The 13,800-nt window shown below is 57.2% G+C and overlaps 1 protein-coding gene across 2 annotated transcripts; it reads right to left on the minus strand.

Moving 5' to 3' along the window:
- Positions 1–725: 725 nt before the first annotated feature.
- Positions 726–9,076, minus strand: VSIG8 (V-set and immunoglobulin domain containing 8). 2 transcript variants are annotated; one of them, XM_057727362.1, is made up of 7 exons: positions 8,879–9,076; positions 5,174–5,349; positions 4,045–4,246; positions 3,700–3,921; positions 2,848–2,967; positions 2,325–2,514; positions 726–1,412 (listed from the first exon to the last, which is right to left on the minus strand). In XM_057727362.1, exons 1-7 carry the CDS (start codon positions 8,925–8,927, stop codon positions 1,136–1,138), a joined length of 1,236 nt encoding a protein of 411 aa, XP_057583345.1. In that variant the 5' UTR covers positions 8,928–9,076; the 3' UTR covers positions 726–1,135. The 2 variants fall into 2 exon arrangements, with proteins under 2 accessions (XP_057583345.1, XP_057583353.1); XM_057727370.1 differs by lacking the exon at positions 8,879–9,076 and adding an exon at positions 7,734–7,844.
- Between the last annotated feature and the right edge of the window lie 4,724 nt (positions 9,077–13,800).

The following is a 13,800-nucleotide window of genomic DNA, read 5'->3' on the forward strand; positions in this document are numbered from 1 at the left end:
GTAGAAGAAATATATCTCTGACCATCAGAGGCCAATGGGCTGCTTTCGGAAGTAATGAGATGCCACGGGAGGTACTCAAGAAGAGGTTGAAATATCTTTTGTCAGGAGTGCAGTAGAAGCAATCCAAATGTCAGAGAAAGAGCCTGATGTCCTAGAGTCAAACATGCCTAGATCAAAACCTGTTATTACCTTTGTGGCCTTGTTTAAGATACCTAATTCCTCTGAATGAGGAAAAGATGAACTAGGAATCAGAAAAGACCAAAGACGAATTTGGTCTTTCTACCACACAGTATGACTCTGAAAGCCTTCCTGGTGGTTGAGAAGAATGGCATACATCTGGGAGAGATAAAGAAGTTGGGATTTGGTAGATAAGGGGAGAAGGAAGGAGGATGCTGAGAATGGTCAGGGAGGACTCACTCAGAGAGGTCATCCCCGCCAGCTCCTTGTTTCCCCTCTTTTGATTTCTGGAATATGAAACAGAAAAGCAGGATTCTGGATTTAAAGGCAAGCCTGAGGAGTCTCAGTTTCCCCATCTGCATAGGGAAGAAGTACGATTAGACAGCCCTGACTGCTCGCCATCTAAGGAAGGGAGTGGAGAAATGGTGCGGAAATGACGCGGGACAACAGGGAGCACCCCCCACCCCCACCACCATCCCCATCCATGAGCAGGGCCCACCACCCTGACCCCATGCCCAACCCTCCGTGGAACCAGAGTCACCTCAGGCTCGAGTCTTACAGTTTCTTTATTGTGCTAACACTGGCCCCTCGGAGCTCAGATGTCACAGGCACCATTCAGTCCAGACCCCCACCCACCGCGGGGCTCTCTGCCTTGACTGGGGACACCAGGCCTCCAGCGATCTAGGACATTTCCTCCTCTCTCCCTCTCCCCGAGCCTTGGGGCTCCGGGGATGCGGAGAGGGACCGGGTGGCCTTTTTCTGCCCCCCCCCCGCCCCCTCCCACGGGAAGGGAAGAGGCTCGGCCGCCCCGCTCAGTTCGCGAGGCAAACTCCTGCAGCCCCCAGCCGCCCGGCGGCGCGGGGCAGGCGAGGTCGGCGCCGGGCTGAGCGCGCCCCCAGCTGCGAGCAGAGAGCCCCGCAGCGTCCTCCCGGCCGGCGCGCAGCCCGGCGCCCCGCGCTCACACCAGCAGGCCGTCCTTGCACGGCAGCGGCCCCTCGGCCGCGCCGTCGGCGGGTTCGGCGCTCTTGACTTTGACGTAGACCGGGGAGGAGCCCGCTTCGGCGGCGGCGGCGGCGGTGTGGGACGCTAGAGCCACGTCCTCTGGGCCGCCGCAGGGCGAAGGCGCGGACTTGCCGCGCAGCGAGCTGCCGATGTTCTGCGTCGGGTACCCCAGGAGGTGGGTGACGCGGCTGCCGCGGCCGCTGGTCTTGCACCCGGGCGCTACAGCGTCCTCTCTGTGGAAAACAACAGGCGAGCGCGTGAGCGGGCTCCTCCGCGGCGCGGCGTGGGCACGGCCTGGGCAGAGCCGGCGGGGGGTCTTAGCCACCTCTCACTCTCCCGCGCCTCCCTCCACCTCCCCTGGCTTCTCAACCTCAGCCTCGACCTACTCTCCTCCCTGCCTCTTCCTGGGCTGGCGACGCCTCAGCGCTCCCGGGGCCATCATCCCCATCCTCTGGACGGGGCTTGTCCACACGTGTCCGGACAGCCCACGGCAGGCAGCCCCATCGAGGCGCCCTCTGGTCCCCTTCTGATGTTTTCGCAGAACCACTGGCTCTGGTAGAGAGGGAACCTTGGAGATCCAGAAGGAGCCGCTTTCCCTGTCCTTCTTTCGTTAACTAACCTTGACCTTGCCCTCTCTCTCTCATTTCTCCTCACCTCCTGCCTCTTAATCTTCTGCATCTTTCCCTCCAACTCTAGGGCAGGGCAATCATTAGCACTACTAGTCTTGCTCTATTTTTATCTCCAGTTTGTTTCTGATATAAGTTGTTAGCACTAGTCTTAATATTAATTAACTCTTCTTAAATAAGCATGTCCAAGAGTTCTCACCGTCGCAATACAGGAGAAAAGTGAAAAAAAATCAATACAGGCCCTGCCCTCCAGGAGCTTACAGTCTAGACAAAACAGACAGAGAGGCGCAAAAGAGAGGACGGAGATGGAGAGCAGGGGAGCAGCAGTGAAGACCCAGCATGGGAAGGGGGAGAGAGAAAAGCCACACGATGAGTCGATACACTGGGGTCCCAGCACTCCGTGGCGATGGCAGGCGGGGTTGGGGTGGGGGTTCCAGCCGGCCGGAGGCAGAGGGTTGAGGAGGGGCCGGGCGCCGGTCCCCTGCCACGCAGCAGCGTGCGGCATGCGTCAGGTGTTACCTGATCTCATTAGGCAAGTCGCAGCAGGGCCCTCCGCCGACCCCGCCGTGGGCCCCGCCGCGGTAGCAGCAGGCACAGCCGGTGCCCCGGCAGCAGCAGCAGACGAGCCCCCAGATGCCCAGCAACAGGCAGCCCAGTAGGAGCAAGGAGCCCAGCACTGCGCCAATGATGATTCCTATGCGCCTGGAGTCTGGGGAGAGAAGCAGAGACTCGTCAGGCTTTCTGCAGCCAGGCAGGTGCCTGGCTAACCAGGAGTTGTGGGGACAGGGCATCTGTGGGAGAGGATGGGGGACCCAGGGGATCTCAGGGTCCCTGCACACACAGCGAAGAATATATGGGGAGATGCAAGTTAACCCCTCACGTTTGCATGTTTCTCCCAGGGCTTCCCAGCTGCACTTGGCAGAGCTATGCACTGATGCCAGTAGGAAGGCAGAGCCAGCTGAGGCTCCAAAATACAGCCTGGGTTCCTCCAGTCCAACCCTCCCAGCCACGGGGCCCCCAGGCCCACTGCCCCTGCACCCACCTGAGACCTTCACTTCAACCACACATACGCTGTAGCCTACGTGGTTGGCCACTGTGCACTGATACAGCCCATCATCCTGGTAGGAGATGTCCTTCAACACCAGCTCACCGTTGTTCAGGCCTAAAACCAAAGGAGCGTCAGAGGGCGATGGTGAGGCCGAGGGACCTGGTCTCTAGAGCTTCACCCCAGCCTAGACCACTGCAGGGTGGGGCATGGAAGGAGGGGAGGGTGTCTGCACACACACAGGTCCACCCCATTCTCCAAGTGAGTCACCTTCCCCCTGCTGAAACAGAGAGGCAAGGAAGGGCCCCTTTCCCAGCAACAGGAGAGAAACCACGAATTCACTCTGTGAACTTCGGGAAATATGTCCCCTCATTTGTACAGTGAGGACAGGGTTAGGCCAGAGGAAGTCTAAGGTCCCTTCCAGCTCTGATAGTCTGTGATTGTGAGTACTAGGCAGCTCCTGTCTGTGCCAGAAGCTTTATACACCTCATCCATTCAATCCTCACGTGCCCCTGGAAGACAGACATCATCACTCCCTTTTCATGTACTCTAGAATGAAACCAAGGCACAGAGAGGTTAAACCACTTGCCTGAGTCTTGTAGCCAGTCATGGTCCAGCCAGGATTCAAGCCCAGCTCTGTCTCAGACCATGCTTTTTCCAAGTTAACCGTACTGCTTTCGACTGACTCTCCCTTTTTGCCTCCTCTTCGCTCAATAACAGCTTCTGGAACAGGCTCAGAGGAGGGGTCTCCCACAGGGGGTTTAGGTTTGACTTGGTGCCACTGATGAACCAGGGAAGCCCCAGTGGGACCCCGTATCCCGATCTTCCCCTCTTCCCGGGTCCCCTCACCTTGACTTATGGAGCTGTGGAAGGACTCGTGGTAGGAGGCCTCAGAGTGGAAGCTTTGCTGGGAATAGTAGGACCCGGCACGGTAGGGGTGGGTGCGCCCGCTGATCTTGGCCCACCTGTAGGTGAGAGGCATGCTGCCTCCATTGGCAAAGCACTTCAGCACCAGATCATTGCCGTATGTCATGTGGCCCTCCGACCAGCACATGGGCACCGCAGGCCGTGCTGCAGGGAAGGGGGCAGTTGTGAGCCAGGGCCCAGCCAAGAGGCAGAGCCAGGCTCAGGGTGGCCAGGCCGCCCTTGGCTCTGAAGTCTGGGGAAGGGGAGCCCAGGGGAGCCTGGTCACACCTTGGACAGTGATGATGACCGTCCGGGTGGCCGTGGTGGTCTTCTTAACCCGGCACTCATAGGTGGCTGTGTCGGACACCTTCAGGTTCGAGAGGTTGATGGAGGCGTCGTACTGGCTGGGGTCCGAGGCTGCAAAGCGGACCCTCTGCTGTAGGTGTGGGAGGTTGCCGTGGTTGATCCTCTTGTCCTGGTATCTAAGGAACTGTGAAGAGAAGAAACCAGAGGTTGTGAGACAGGCAGCTCCAAGGAAGGCCTTGTGGATTGGCTGTCGGGCAATTCACTGAACTTTTCTGAGACTCAGCTTTCTAGGCTGGAAAATGGGAACGATGATGCCTGATCCACTGATTTTTTTTTTTTATAAATTTATTTATTTATTTATTTATTTATTGGCTGCATTGGGTCTTCGTTGCTGCACACAGGCTTTCTCTAGTTGCTGTGAGCGGGGGCTACTCTTCATTGTGGTGCACAGGCTCCTCATTGTAGTGGCTTCTCTTGTTGTGGAGCACGGGCCCTAGAAGCATGGGCTTCAGTAGTTGTGGCACATGGGCTCAGTAGTTGTGGCTCACGGGTTCCAGAGCACAGGCTCAACAGTTGTGGCGCACGGGCTTAGTTGCTCCATGGCATGTGGAATCTTTCCAGGGCAGGGCTCGAACCCGTGTCCCCTGCATTGGCAGGCAGATTCTTTACCACTGCGCCATCTAGGAAGTCCCTGATCCACTGACTTTTAACAGAATGTGTGAGATCAAAGGAGATCAAGCATTATCTGCCTGACATCTACCTTCCAGGGGCATGTGAAGATTAAATGGGATGAGGTATACACAGCGGCTGGCACACAGAGAAGCTGGCTGGTACTCACAGTCGAAGACTGTCAGAGCTGGAAGCACATGGTCTAGGCCAGGACCGTGCCTCATCTTCCCTTTGGACTGGGGTGGGGGGAGGCTGAGCGACCGGCTGACTTGATTGGTGTTTACAGAGCTCCCCACTGTTGCCCCATTCTCTGGGAAGTCTTGGGGGAAGTTCAAGGCCTTGGTTTTTTTATCTGCCCTGCTTTTCCCCTCAGGGTGCTGGGTGGCCAACAGGCAGATACCATGAACTGTGAAGTAAAGGGAACCCTGTGTCCAGCACTCACCACGTTCTCCCGATTTGAGGGTTCGGAGTTGACCTGCATCCACTCGATGTCCAGCCCGTTAGGGCCGTAGTCCTCAGGGTCCAGGACGTAGGGGCAGCCCAGTCTCACGTTGTCACCTTCCGCCAGGTACAAGGTTTCCCGGTCATCCCCGTTGATCCGCACAGCGGACAGCAGTGCTAGGACACGAGCAGGGCAGATGGGGTAAGGGGACCAGGGCCAGGGCTTGGGTGGTCAGCTTCAGCCCCCTGCCTCCACCATTCCTGTCAGTGGGTGTGTGCATGAATTGATAGATGCACATCTATACAGATTTGTCTAAGTGTGACATTCTTTGATTGTATAGGATTCCATCTATGTAGTTTGTGTATATATAGCTGTTAAGAATGCTTGTGTGGGGGACTTCCCTGGTGGTCCAGTGGTTAAGACTTTGCCTTCCAATTCAGGGGGCGCCAGTTGGATCCCTGGTTAGGGAGCTAAGATCCCACATGACTTGCGGCCAAAAAACCAACACATAAAACAGAAGCAATATTGTAAAAAATTCAATGAAGACTTTAAAAATGGTCCACATCAAAAAAAAATCTTTAAAAAAAAGAAAAGAAGGCTTGTATATGTGCGTGATTGTGTATGGGCATATACACATGTGCACATTGTATGTTTATGAGTGTTTGCAGCTGTTTATGGGTACTGTAGGGAGATTCATGCACATGACCAGGTAGAGTGTCTGCTTATATATTTACATGACAGTGCACGTGTGTGGGGGAGGGTGTATACAGGCCTGTGGAGCACCGAGAGCTGTTAAATGCTCTGATAAGACAGACTGGCTGGTTAAAAGCCAGCTCCATCTGGGCCAGGTGTCGTGGGTCGTGTCTAGACACAGGAGGATGGACACCGCGGCCTCTGGAGTCCCTTTCCAGCCCCAGGAGCAGAAGAATGGGTCTGTCTCTGTGTGCCTGTGTATGACAGAGCACGTCTGTGGCCGTGCGCCTGTGTGACAGCGTGTGCCTGGCTGTAAGTGCTCTGAGTGATCGTGTGTGCCTGTGTGACTGTGACCAGGAGCCTAGCTGTGTCCATGTGCGATCGTGAATGATGGTGCTGGGACCATGGCCACATGCATCTATAGGGCAGGTGATCCTTGCGTGAAGGCATTTGACATTGTGCACTCTGCATCCTGCCCCTTGTGTGATCGCGTGGCCACCCCCCCCCCCCGCCCCCCGCCGCATGCTCGCTCCGTTTGGGGCCCCTCCCGATACTGCCAGCCTTAGCCCCACTGAGTCAGCTGGGGTGAGGAGCCAGGATCTGGAAGCTCAAGACTGATCTCTCCCTCCCTACCCTGAAGCCCCAGGCAAGTGCTAGCCCCAACCGGTTGGACCTAGAGAGGAATACGAAGGCCCCAACCCTGGCTGGGCGGGCAGCACGCCACCTCCCAATCTCCTGCAACACTCCCTCCACCGGCCCCTCAGCCAGCCTGGCTCACTCTCCTTTTGCGAGAGTCAGCAAGTCCTTTGGAGTCCCAGCCTCCGGTCTCAGCAAACTCATCCTGCTCTGCCCTTCTCTGGCTCTCTCCTGGGACCACCTTCCCACTTAGAGAGTGTTTCACACACGTAATTACACACTGTCACAGCCAAAGAAATCAACACGTAGACACACTCTTATAAGCCTTCCAAATGCAGGTACCTACCTATGCAGTCCCACCTTCTTACACACACAGAAACTGTCAGATCCATACAGACACACATGTACACACAAACACAGGTACGTATTAATCCAGAAGACACACCCACTGCACACACTTACAGTCCTCGTGCAAGACCAGACATACCTGCAGAAGCTTAGTCTGGTTCTAGAGAGCTAGTAGGCATCCTTTCAACACCCCCAACACCTCAGGCATCCCTGCCCCTGCCCCTCGGAATCCTGGCTGGGCTGTCAGCCGTGCCCTAATGCCCCTAGGCTCCAGGGTAACCAAGAGCAGGCAGGCTAGCTGCTGGGGTTCTAACGGGACCTGGTGATGCCTCCTCCAACCCCAGGCCAAGTTAACACCAGCCCACTCCTGAGATAAGGATCCTGATGCCATCAGCCAGGTCCTGGGCTGCCACAAGTCTAGCCAGGGATGGGCCAAAACTCAGCAGAGAGCAGAGGCTCCACCCCGAGGAAGCCAAAAGCAACCCACAGCGAGAGAATGCTCTCCACACCTCGCAAGCCAGCCGGGCAGGAGGCTAAGTATTCTCGGAAGGGGGCTTGGGAAGGAAGGACAAGCTGGAAGGGAGTGCCTCCACCCTGCACTAGGCAGAGTGTCTGCCCTTGTCCCAGGCCAGGGAGCCTCACCCTAGCCTTTCAGTCTCCCTAAAAGCTTTCTCAACCTCCTCCCAAGGGTTCCAGCCTTTCTGCACTTCCCTGGGGAAGTCGTTCCTGTGTGTCACCTTCCTTCCTCTTGCTGTGGCACTGAGAAACTCCTTCCAGGGAATGTGAGAGAAGACAGAGGCTGGAGGGAGGGAAGAGGACCAGAGTAGGAGAGAGAGTGGGTGCAGAGACTTGGAGGGAGGGAGGGAAGTCACAGCAGGCTCACCAAGGACGAGAGCGGATGCCTCCGTAGTCAGTCCTGTCTACTCTCAGTTTGGAAGTCGCTTGTCAATTTTTGCATTGCTCCCAGAGCTCCTAACTGTCCCTCTGCAGAGGAGGGAGGGGGAGGGGGAGGGAAAGCAGGGGAGAAGAGGCGGCCCCCGCAGAGGGTATTGGTGCGTTAAGCCATGAAGACACACTACACACAGATGTCCCAGGTCCCCATGGCACAGCTTCCTGAGGGAGCTCTGCCAGGCCAGCTCTCACCAGACAGAGGGGGTCTTGCAGGCATCCTGCTGGAAATGCAGTCACACACTCACACTCACACTCCAAGGCTGAAAATGCTCCCTCCTTCCTGAGCTCCTCCTCCACGCCCCCTTAGCCCAAACCCAGGCCCCAGGAGGGTCTCAGAGCCGTTTGCAGCAATGCGCACTCAGATGGGCCCTTTCTGGGCCGCACCATCCTGGGCAGGCAGCCACGACGACGTACATTCCTGAGCCCTGCCCTGCAGGCATGCCCCAGGCAGGGGGCTCTGGCAGTACCCTCCCCACCATCCCCAGGCTCATCCTGGCGGGGGCGAGGGCTACCCTGGAGTTCTCACAGTGCAGGGGGCCCAAGCAGAGGTCTCGGGACCCCCTGCTGTCACTGGCCAAAGCCGTGCTGGAGGCAGCCCACTCACTCTCCACCAGCCCGAGGCTCCGCCCTCTCAAGGCAATCGGGGCGGGGGGAGGGCCCTCCCGCTGGGAACAGCACGGAGACCAATGGAAAGGGGATCTTTTCCCCGGACCCCTCCTCAGCCCCCACCCAGCTTCGCGGCTCACCTGGCCCTCCTACCCCACCCCACCCCCGTTCCCACAGTGAGTCCGGGCAAGCCCTATGCTCCCGTTTGCAACGTGCGCCTACACGTGTGGGCCCCGCAGGCTCACGGACACCCTGAGGAGCCATCCGAGAACATGCCCCAAACCTTCAGGCCCAAGGCTCTCCTGGGGACACCCAGGCAACACCCAGACCCCGGGAGCAGCAGGCCGAGGGTGAGCGGCGCCGGCCAGGGCAGCTCGGTCTGCCTCCCGCGCTCCGCTGTGGGCCCCTCGCTGCCCTCTTCCCGTCCATCCGGCGTCACGAGGGCATCTGTGCCCCTGCCCAGCCCCATACCTGGGCTCAGGCACAGGAGCAAAAGGCGGAACACTCCTCGGACTCCCATGTCTCTAGGCTCGGTGTTTCCTCCGCCTGGGCTGGGATCCCCGGGGCCGGCGGTGGTGGTGGGTGTGAGGCCACAGGTGGACGGAGGGAGAGCTGAGGGCCCAGACACTGCCCAGGGTGGCAGGAAGGTGCAGTGAGTGCCCGGCTGGAGAGCACCCAGAGTTATTTCTATGGAAGGGAGGGGGCCTGGTCCCCGCCTTGGGGAGGAGTCCCAGGAGCCCTAATTAGCAGGGTGACAGAGTGACCTACCCAGGCATTCCTCAGCCCTTCCCCAAGCTCGGCCCTATCCCCAGAGTGGCGCAGGGCAGCCAGCGGAACTTGTAATTAGGCACCTGTTAAACTTCCACTTCCTCCTGGCCCTATCCTCGGGGTGACAACAGTCACCGGATTGTACAGCATCCACACAGCTCCCCTCATCACTCATTTGTGTGTCCCCTCCCTGGGGGAAACGGAGAAGGAAGGAGAAGCCAGGCTGGGGACAGAGGGCGGCCAGGCCTTGAAGGGGCTCGCACTGACCCCAGGGCACTGGTGTCTGACACGCTCTCCCAGCACAGGCTCCAGGTTCCAGCTCGCCGCCCCTTCCTCCTATCCCTGACCCTGCAGACGCCCTCCCACCCAGGTCAAGGTCTGTGGGAAAGGGCACCAGGGAAGGGGTCCCTGGGGCTGGAGGGGAGGCCCTGGCTGGTGAAAGGAACAGAGGACCTCAGAGAGTCAGGCCTCCTGAGCTGAAGGAGGGAGGGAAGTGGGGTGTGGGGGGACCGGATCATCCCCTGGTTGCCTCCTCTGGAGCGGTGCCCCCCACGCATACCTGACACAGGCTGGGGGTGTTACAGGGGATCCAGCCCCACACCCCCACACAGAACTGAAACCAGTTCAGTGAGGCCTGAGAGGAGAGGGACCAGGGTGTGTGGAGGGAGTGAGGTGCGTGGACGGGTGGGTGAGGGGCTGCTGGGGAGAACAGCGCCCAGCAGGCAGGGGAAGGGGTGAGACTGTGTGCCTGGTACCCCCTCGCCAGGATGTGTCCCTGTATCTCTGTGGAGGAACGCCGAGTGCCTCTGCGTGCCCCTCTTTCAAGGGTCGCTTGGTGGCCTTGCTCCTATGCACAGGAAGGGAGACCAAGGACCCTTATAACCTGGACTGTCCTCAGGGTGACTAAGCCACCACAGTTCTGGGCAGGTTGGAGCTGGGGTGGGGAGGTCCTGCTGGGCAGAAGGAGAAAATGGAGGGTCAGTCCCTGCTCGTTGGTCCAGGGGGTCCCAGAACAGGCCTTGGGCCTCCCCTGGACTCCAGGACTGCCCTGTACATGGCGGTAGGGGTCCAGTCATGAGTGGCCTCGTTCAACAGCTCAGCCCTCTCAAAGGAATCAAGGGCCGTCCCCCATCGCTGACAGGGTCACTGGAAGGGTGGCAGGAAGAGTCTCGGAGAGAGTTACGGGGCTCAGGATGCTGCCAGGGCCCACTCATCTGGGAAAAGTAAGACAGAGCGACAAGAAAGCACAAGGCGTCCACGCATCTCTGCATCCCAACCCCCCAGCTGCTCTCCCGATAATAGCAGAGTGCTCTGGGACCCACAAGATGTACACAATGAATGTCCTCCTTTCCTTATTTATTTTGAGGATTATGGGGTTGTCCTGCACACTCTGGAGAACAGGGATCATTACCCCCGCTTTACAGATGGGGAAACAGAGGCCTGGAGGAACATGAGAATTCAGCCCAGGTGGTGCTGCTGGGGCCTAAGTGGGGGGCGGGCAGGCATCCTGACCCTCAATCCAGAGTGGACCAAGAAAAGGCATGGTGACCCTGTGGGTTACTAGATCCACCCATGGGGAAAGTCAGCGATGGGTGGAGGGGTGAACAGGTGGGACCTGGAAGAGGGAGTCTGAAAAGAGAGGCATTCCATTAGACTGAAGAGTAAGGCTGGAGTTTAACCAGGTTCTGGATTTTAGCTAATGTTCGAGTTGGAGTGAAGCCTGGAGCTGGGATTAATGTTGGGGTTAGGTAGGATGATGAATGAGGTAGAGGTCAGATGTGAGGTTGGGACGAGAGTTAACACTGAGATTAAGGCTAGAACAACAGGTGGAACTAAAGCTAGGGTTTACGGCTGGGATTCGTGTTACGATAAGGAATAGGGCTTTAGTTCCATTTACCGCTTTGCCTGGGAATACAGTTAGAGCTCAACTGAAGGCTGTGTTGAGATTGATTTAGGATTGGATTTACAGCTGGGTTACACTTCAGTTTGGGATTTGAGTTAGAATAGGCTGTGGCTAGGGTTAGAACTTGGGTTAAAGTTATACGGACAGAGGATTCATGGGGATCAAAACTGAGGTTTTGTTTGTGACATAGAAAAACCTCAGCCTCCATTCACTAAATCTAAATTTGGCTAGAATTTTCATCCCTTTGCTCTGGGAGAATACCAACAGCACATGTTCCTTGGGCTCCCAAGATTTTGGAAAGATTTCGAAATACACGAGCCCCTCTGAGGGGTATGCTGCAACTGAATCCTGTAAGACATGTAACCTCTGAAATTCTGCTCCACAACCTAAGCTCAGCACCTGCTCAAGCTCCCAGAAGGGCGTTTGGGGAGGGGATGCAGGAAGCTATAACAATGAGTGGGGCTCTGACACCAAATTGAACTGGAAGATGGGGTCCATCAGAGGCAGTTTTACTAGGGAGGAGGGGGGTCCTGGTTGTGGAGTCTAGGAGATGGGAGTTGGGGGAGACTGAGGACTTAGATGCTCCTGGAAGAACAGCCACTTTTGCGAGCTCCATACAAGGGCCCCTCAAAGCCTCAAAAGGCAGGGCACATTGTTGCTCACCTTTGACCCACTGAGGCTAATTACCACCTCCTTGCAATCTGGGGCCCATAAAAGAGGCTGTCAGCATTCCTGCCTTGTGCTCAGAGCCCTACAGGCATTTGGGGGGCAGGGGGGAGCTGCGGTGTTGGAGTGAGGATACTGGGGCATCAGCTCAGTTTTGATAGCACAAGTCCAGGCCATGGCCCCTCCTCTGGGACCAGCCTGCATTTCTCTGTGGATTTCATCCTCAGAGGAGGAAGAGGGCCCATTCTTGGGAGGCCACCTCTCCCAGCTCCTCCCTCTCTTTTTCCCCACCAGTCTCCACCCCAAACATCCCATTGCCCCACCCTCTTCCTTTTCAGGTCCCACATAGGTCTGGACAGATCTCAGAGACTATTGGGGCTCCCTCTGTGCCCCCGGGAGAGAGAAAGAGATTGGGAGGGGCAGTGGTTAGTACAGGGGCAGAGAAGCACAGGTGCCATCCGAATGACCCAACCAGAGGTTGAGAGAGAGACAGGAAGCAGAGGGCCCAGGCTACGATCAGGGACCCAAAACACCAGTTTCCAAAAGGGCCCCTTGCTTTTCCCAGAGTAATCTGTAACTCCCCAGCGGGGAGAATGTCCCCTCCTTTCAGCACAACCCCCACATTGGGTTGTATTTGCTTCTGTTCTAAGGCAGAAACAGAAACTCAAAGACAGAAGCTTGGAAAGGAGTGAAAAGAGGTACAGAGGCAGAGGGAAGAGGCAGGACAAGGACCCAGAGAAGCCCAGAAACTGCTTCTGAGAGGAGGTACAGCCCGACCCCAGAACGTCGTGGGGAGGGACAGGCGAGGATGTGGCTCGTGGCACTTCCTCCAAAGCGCCCTTCACAGCATCTCTGCACAACCCCCGTAGGCTCTCCCCTCACCTGCCTGGACCTACCCTCAACCCCTCTCCCCAGGCCTCCCAGGCGCGAGTTCACGCCCCCCATCCCTGCTCCAGGACCCGGGGTCTACAACTTGACCCTCATAAACCTCCCCCACGTGGAGTCACCAGCCTCCCGAGCACCTCTCCCAAGTCCCCATGTAGACCCAGGCTCACCCCTGCGGCATCCAGGGAGCAAGCTGCAGTCCTGGGGATGGCGTGCAGAGAACACCTCCGAGGAAAGCGTCTGGGAGCAGGAGGGCCACGGGATAGACAATGCCACGCTCAGAGAGGGCAGACAGAGGCACAAGGCACACACAGTCACAGAGAAGTTAGGGAGCCCCGGCAGCTGCTGCCCTTCCACCACCTCTCAGTGAAGGTTTGGGGTTGGAGGACCACGGCGTGAGGCCCTGCTTGCGCAAGAAGAGTAGGGGACTTAGAGGTGGTACCGGTGGTGTGATGGGAGAAGTCAAGTGCATATGAGGAAGGGTTGCAGTGAGTTGTAGAGAGAAGGACAAGATCCACGTGTGGGGTTCAGTTTCAGGAACACGGTTGGGGTTTAGCCACTGAGGCCCAGATCGAGCCTAGTGGGCAAGAGCTTCTGACACGTGAGACCCCTCGGTGATTCCTGCTGGTCCACTTCAGAAGAAGGGGGACCCTAGGAGGGAGCCTGGATATCCCCAGATCTCTCCCAGTGGTTGATATTCTGGAGCTGATCCAGACTCAGAGGAGCAAACAGCGCAGAAATGGTCCGCATCCCTGAAAGGAGTGGCCAAACCTCCTTTATCAGCAAACATCTCAGCAAAGGGCGGCTGATTAAATGTGAACTGAACTGTTATCAAGGCAACAGTGGAGGAAAGAAGAATTCACTTTTAAAGAGTGTGTGAATCCCTGATGACAAAACCCAAAGAAGAATTAAGAGACCCTGAAGATGAACGATATCGCACCTGGCTGAGATCAGCCATCTTCTTCATTCGTTCAACAAACCTGCTGGGCCTTGTGCTAGGCCCTGGGGAAGCAGCAGTTAACAAAATTCTGTCCACCTTCTACAGCACCCAGTCTGAAGGGAGAGACAGACAAGGGAAGGGGTGCCAACCCCTCCTCGCAGGCTGCCGAGCCCCAGTGCTATGTGTCAAGACCCCCTGACCTGGTGGAAATGATCTTTAAACAGCCATCTG

The sequence above is a fragment of the Hippopotamus amphibius genome, chromosome 1, assembly GCF_030028045.1.
Source record: "Hippopotamus amphibius kiboko isolate mHipAmp2 chromosome 1, mHipAmp2.hap2, whole genome shotgun sequence".
NCBI classification, from domain to species: domain Eukaryota; kingdom Metazoa; phylum Chordata; class Mammalia; order Artiodactyla; family Hippopotamidae; genus Hippopotamus; species Hippopotamus amphibius.

What these genes read in the sequence shown, in the direction of transcription:
- VSIG8 (XM_057727362.1), bottom strand. Translation starts at nt 8,927, where the DNA reads ATGGGAGTCCGAGGAGTGTTCCGCCTTTTGCTCCTGTGCCTGAGCCCA. An exon ending in CCACAGCTCCATAAGTCAAG is followed by an intron (nt 2,968 to 3,699) that starts GTGAGGGGACCC and finishes CTTTGGTTTTAG; the next exon opens with GCCTGAACAACGGTGAGCTG. An exon ending in GGTTGAAGTGAAGGTCTCAG is followed by an intron (nt 2,515 to 2,847) that starts GTGGGTGCAGGG and finishes TTCTCTCCCCAG; the next exon opens with ACTCCAGGCGCATAGGAATC.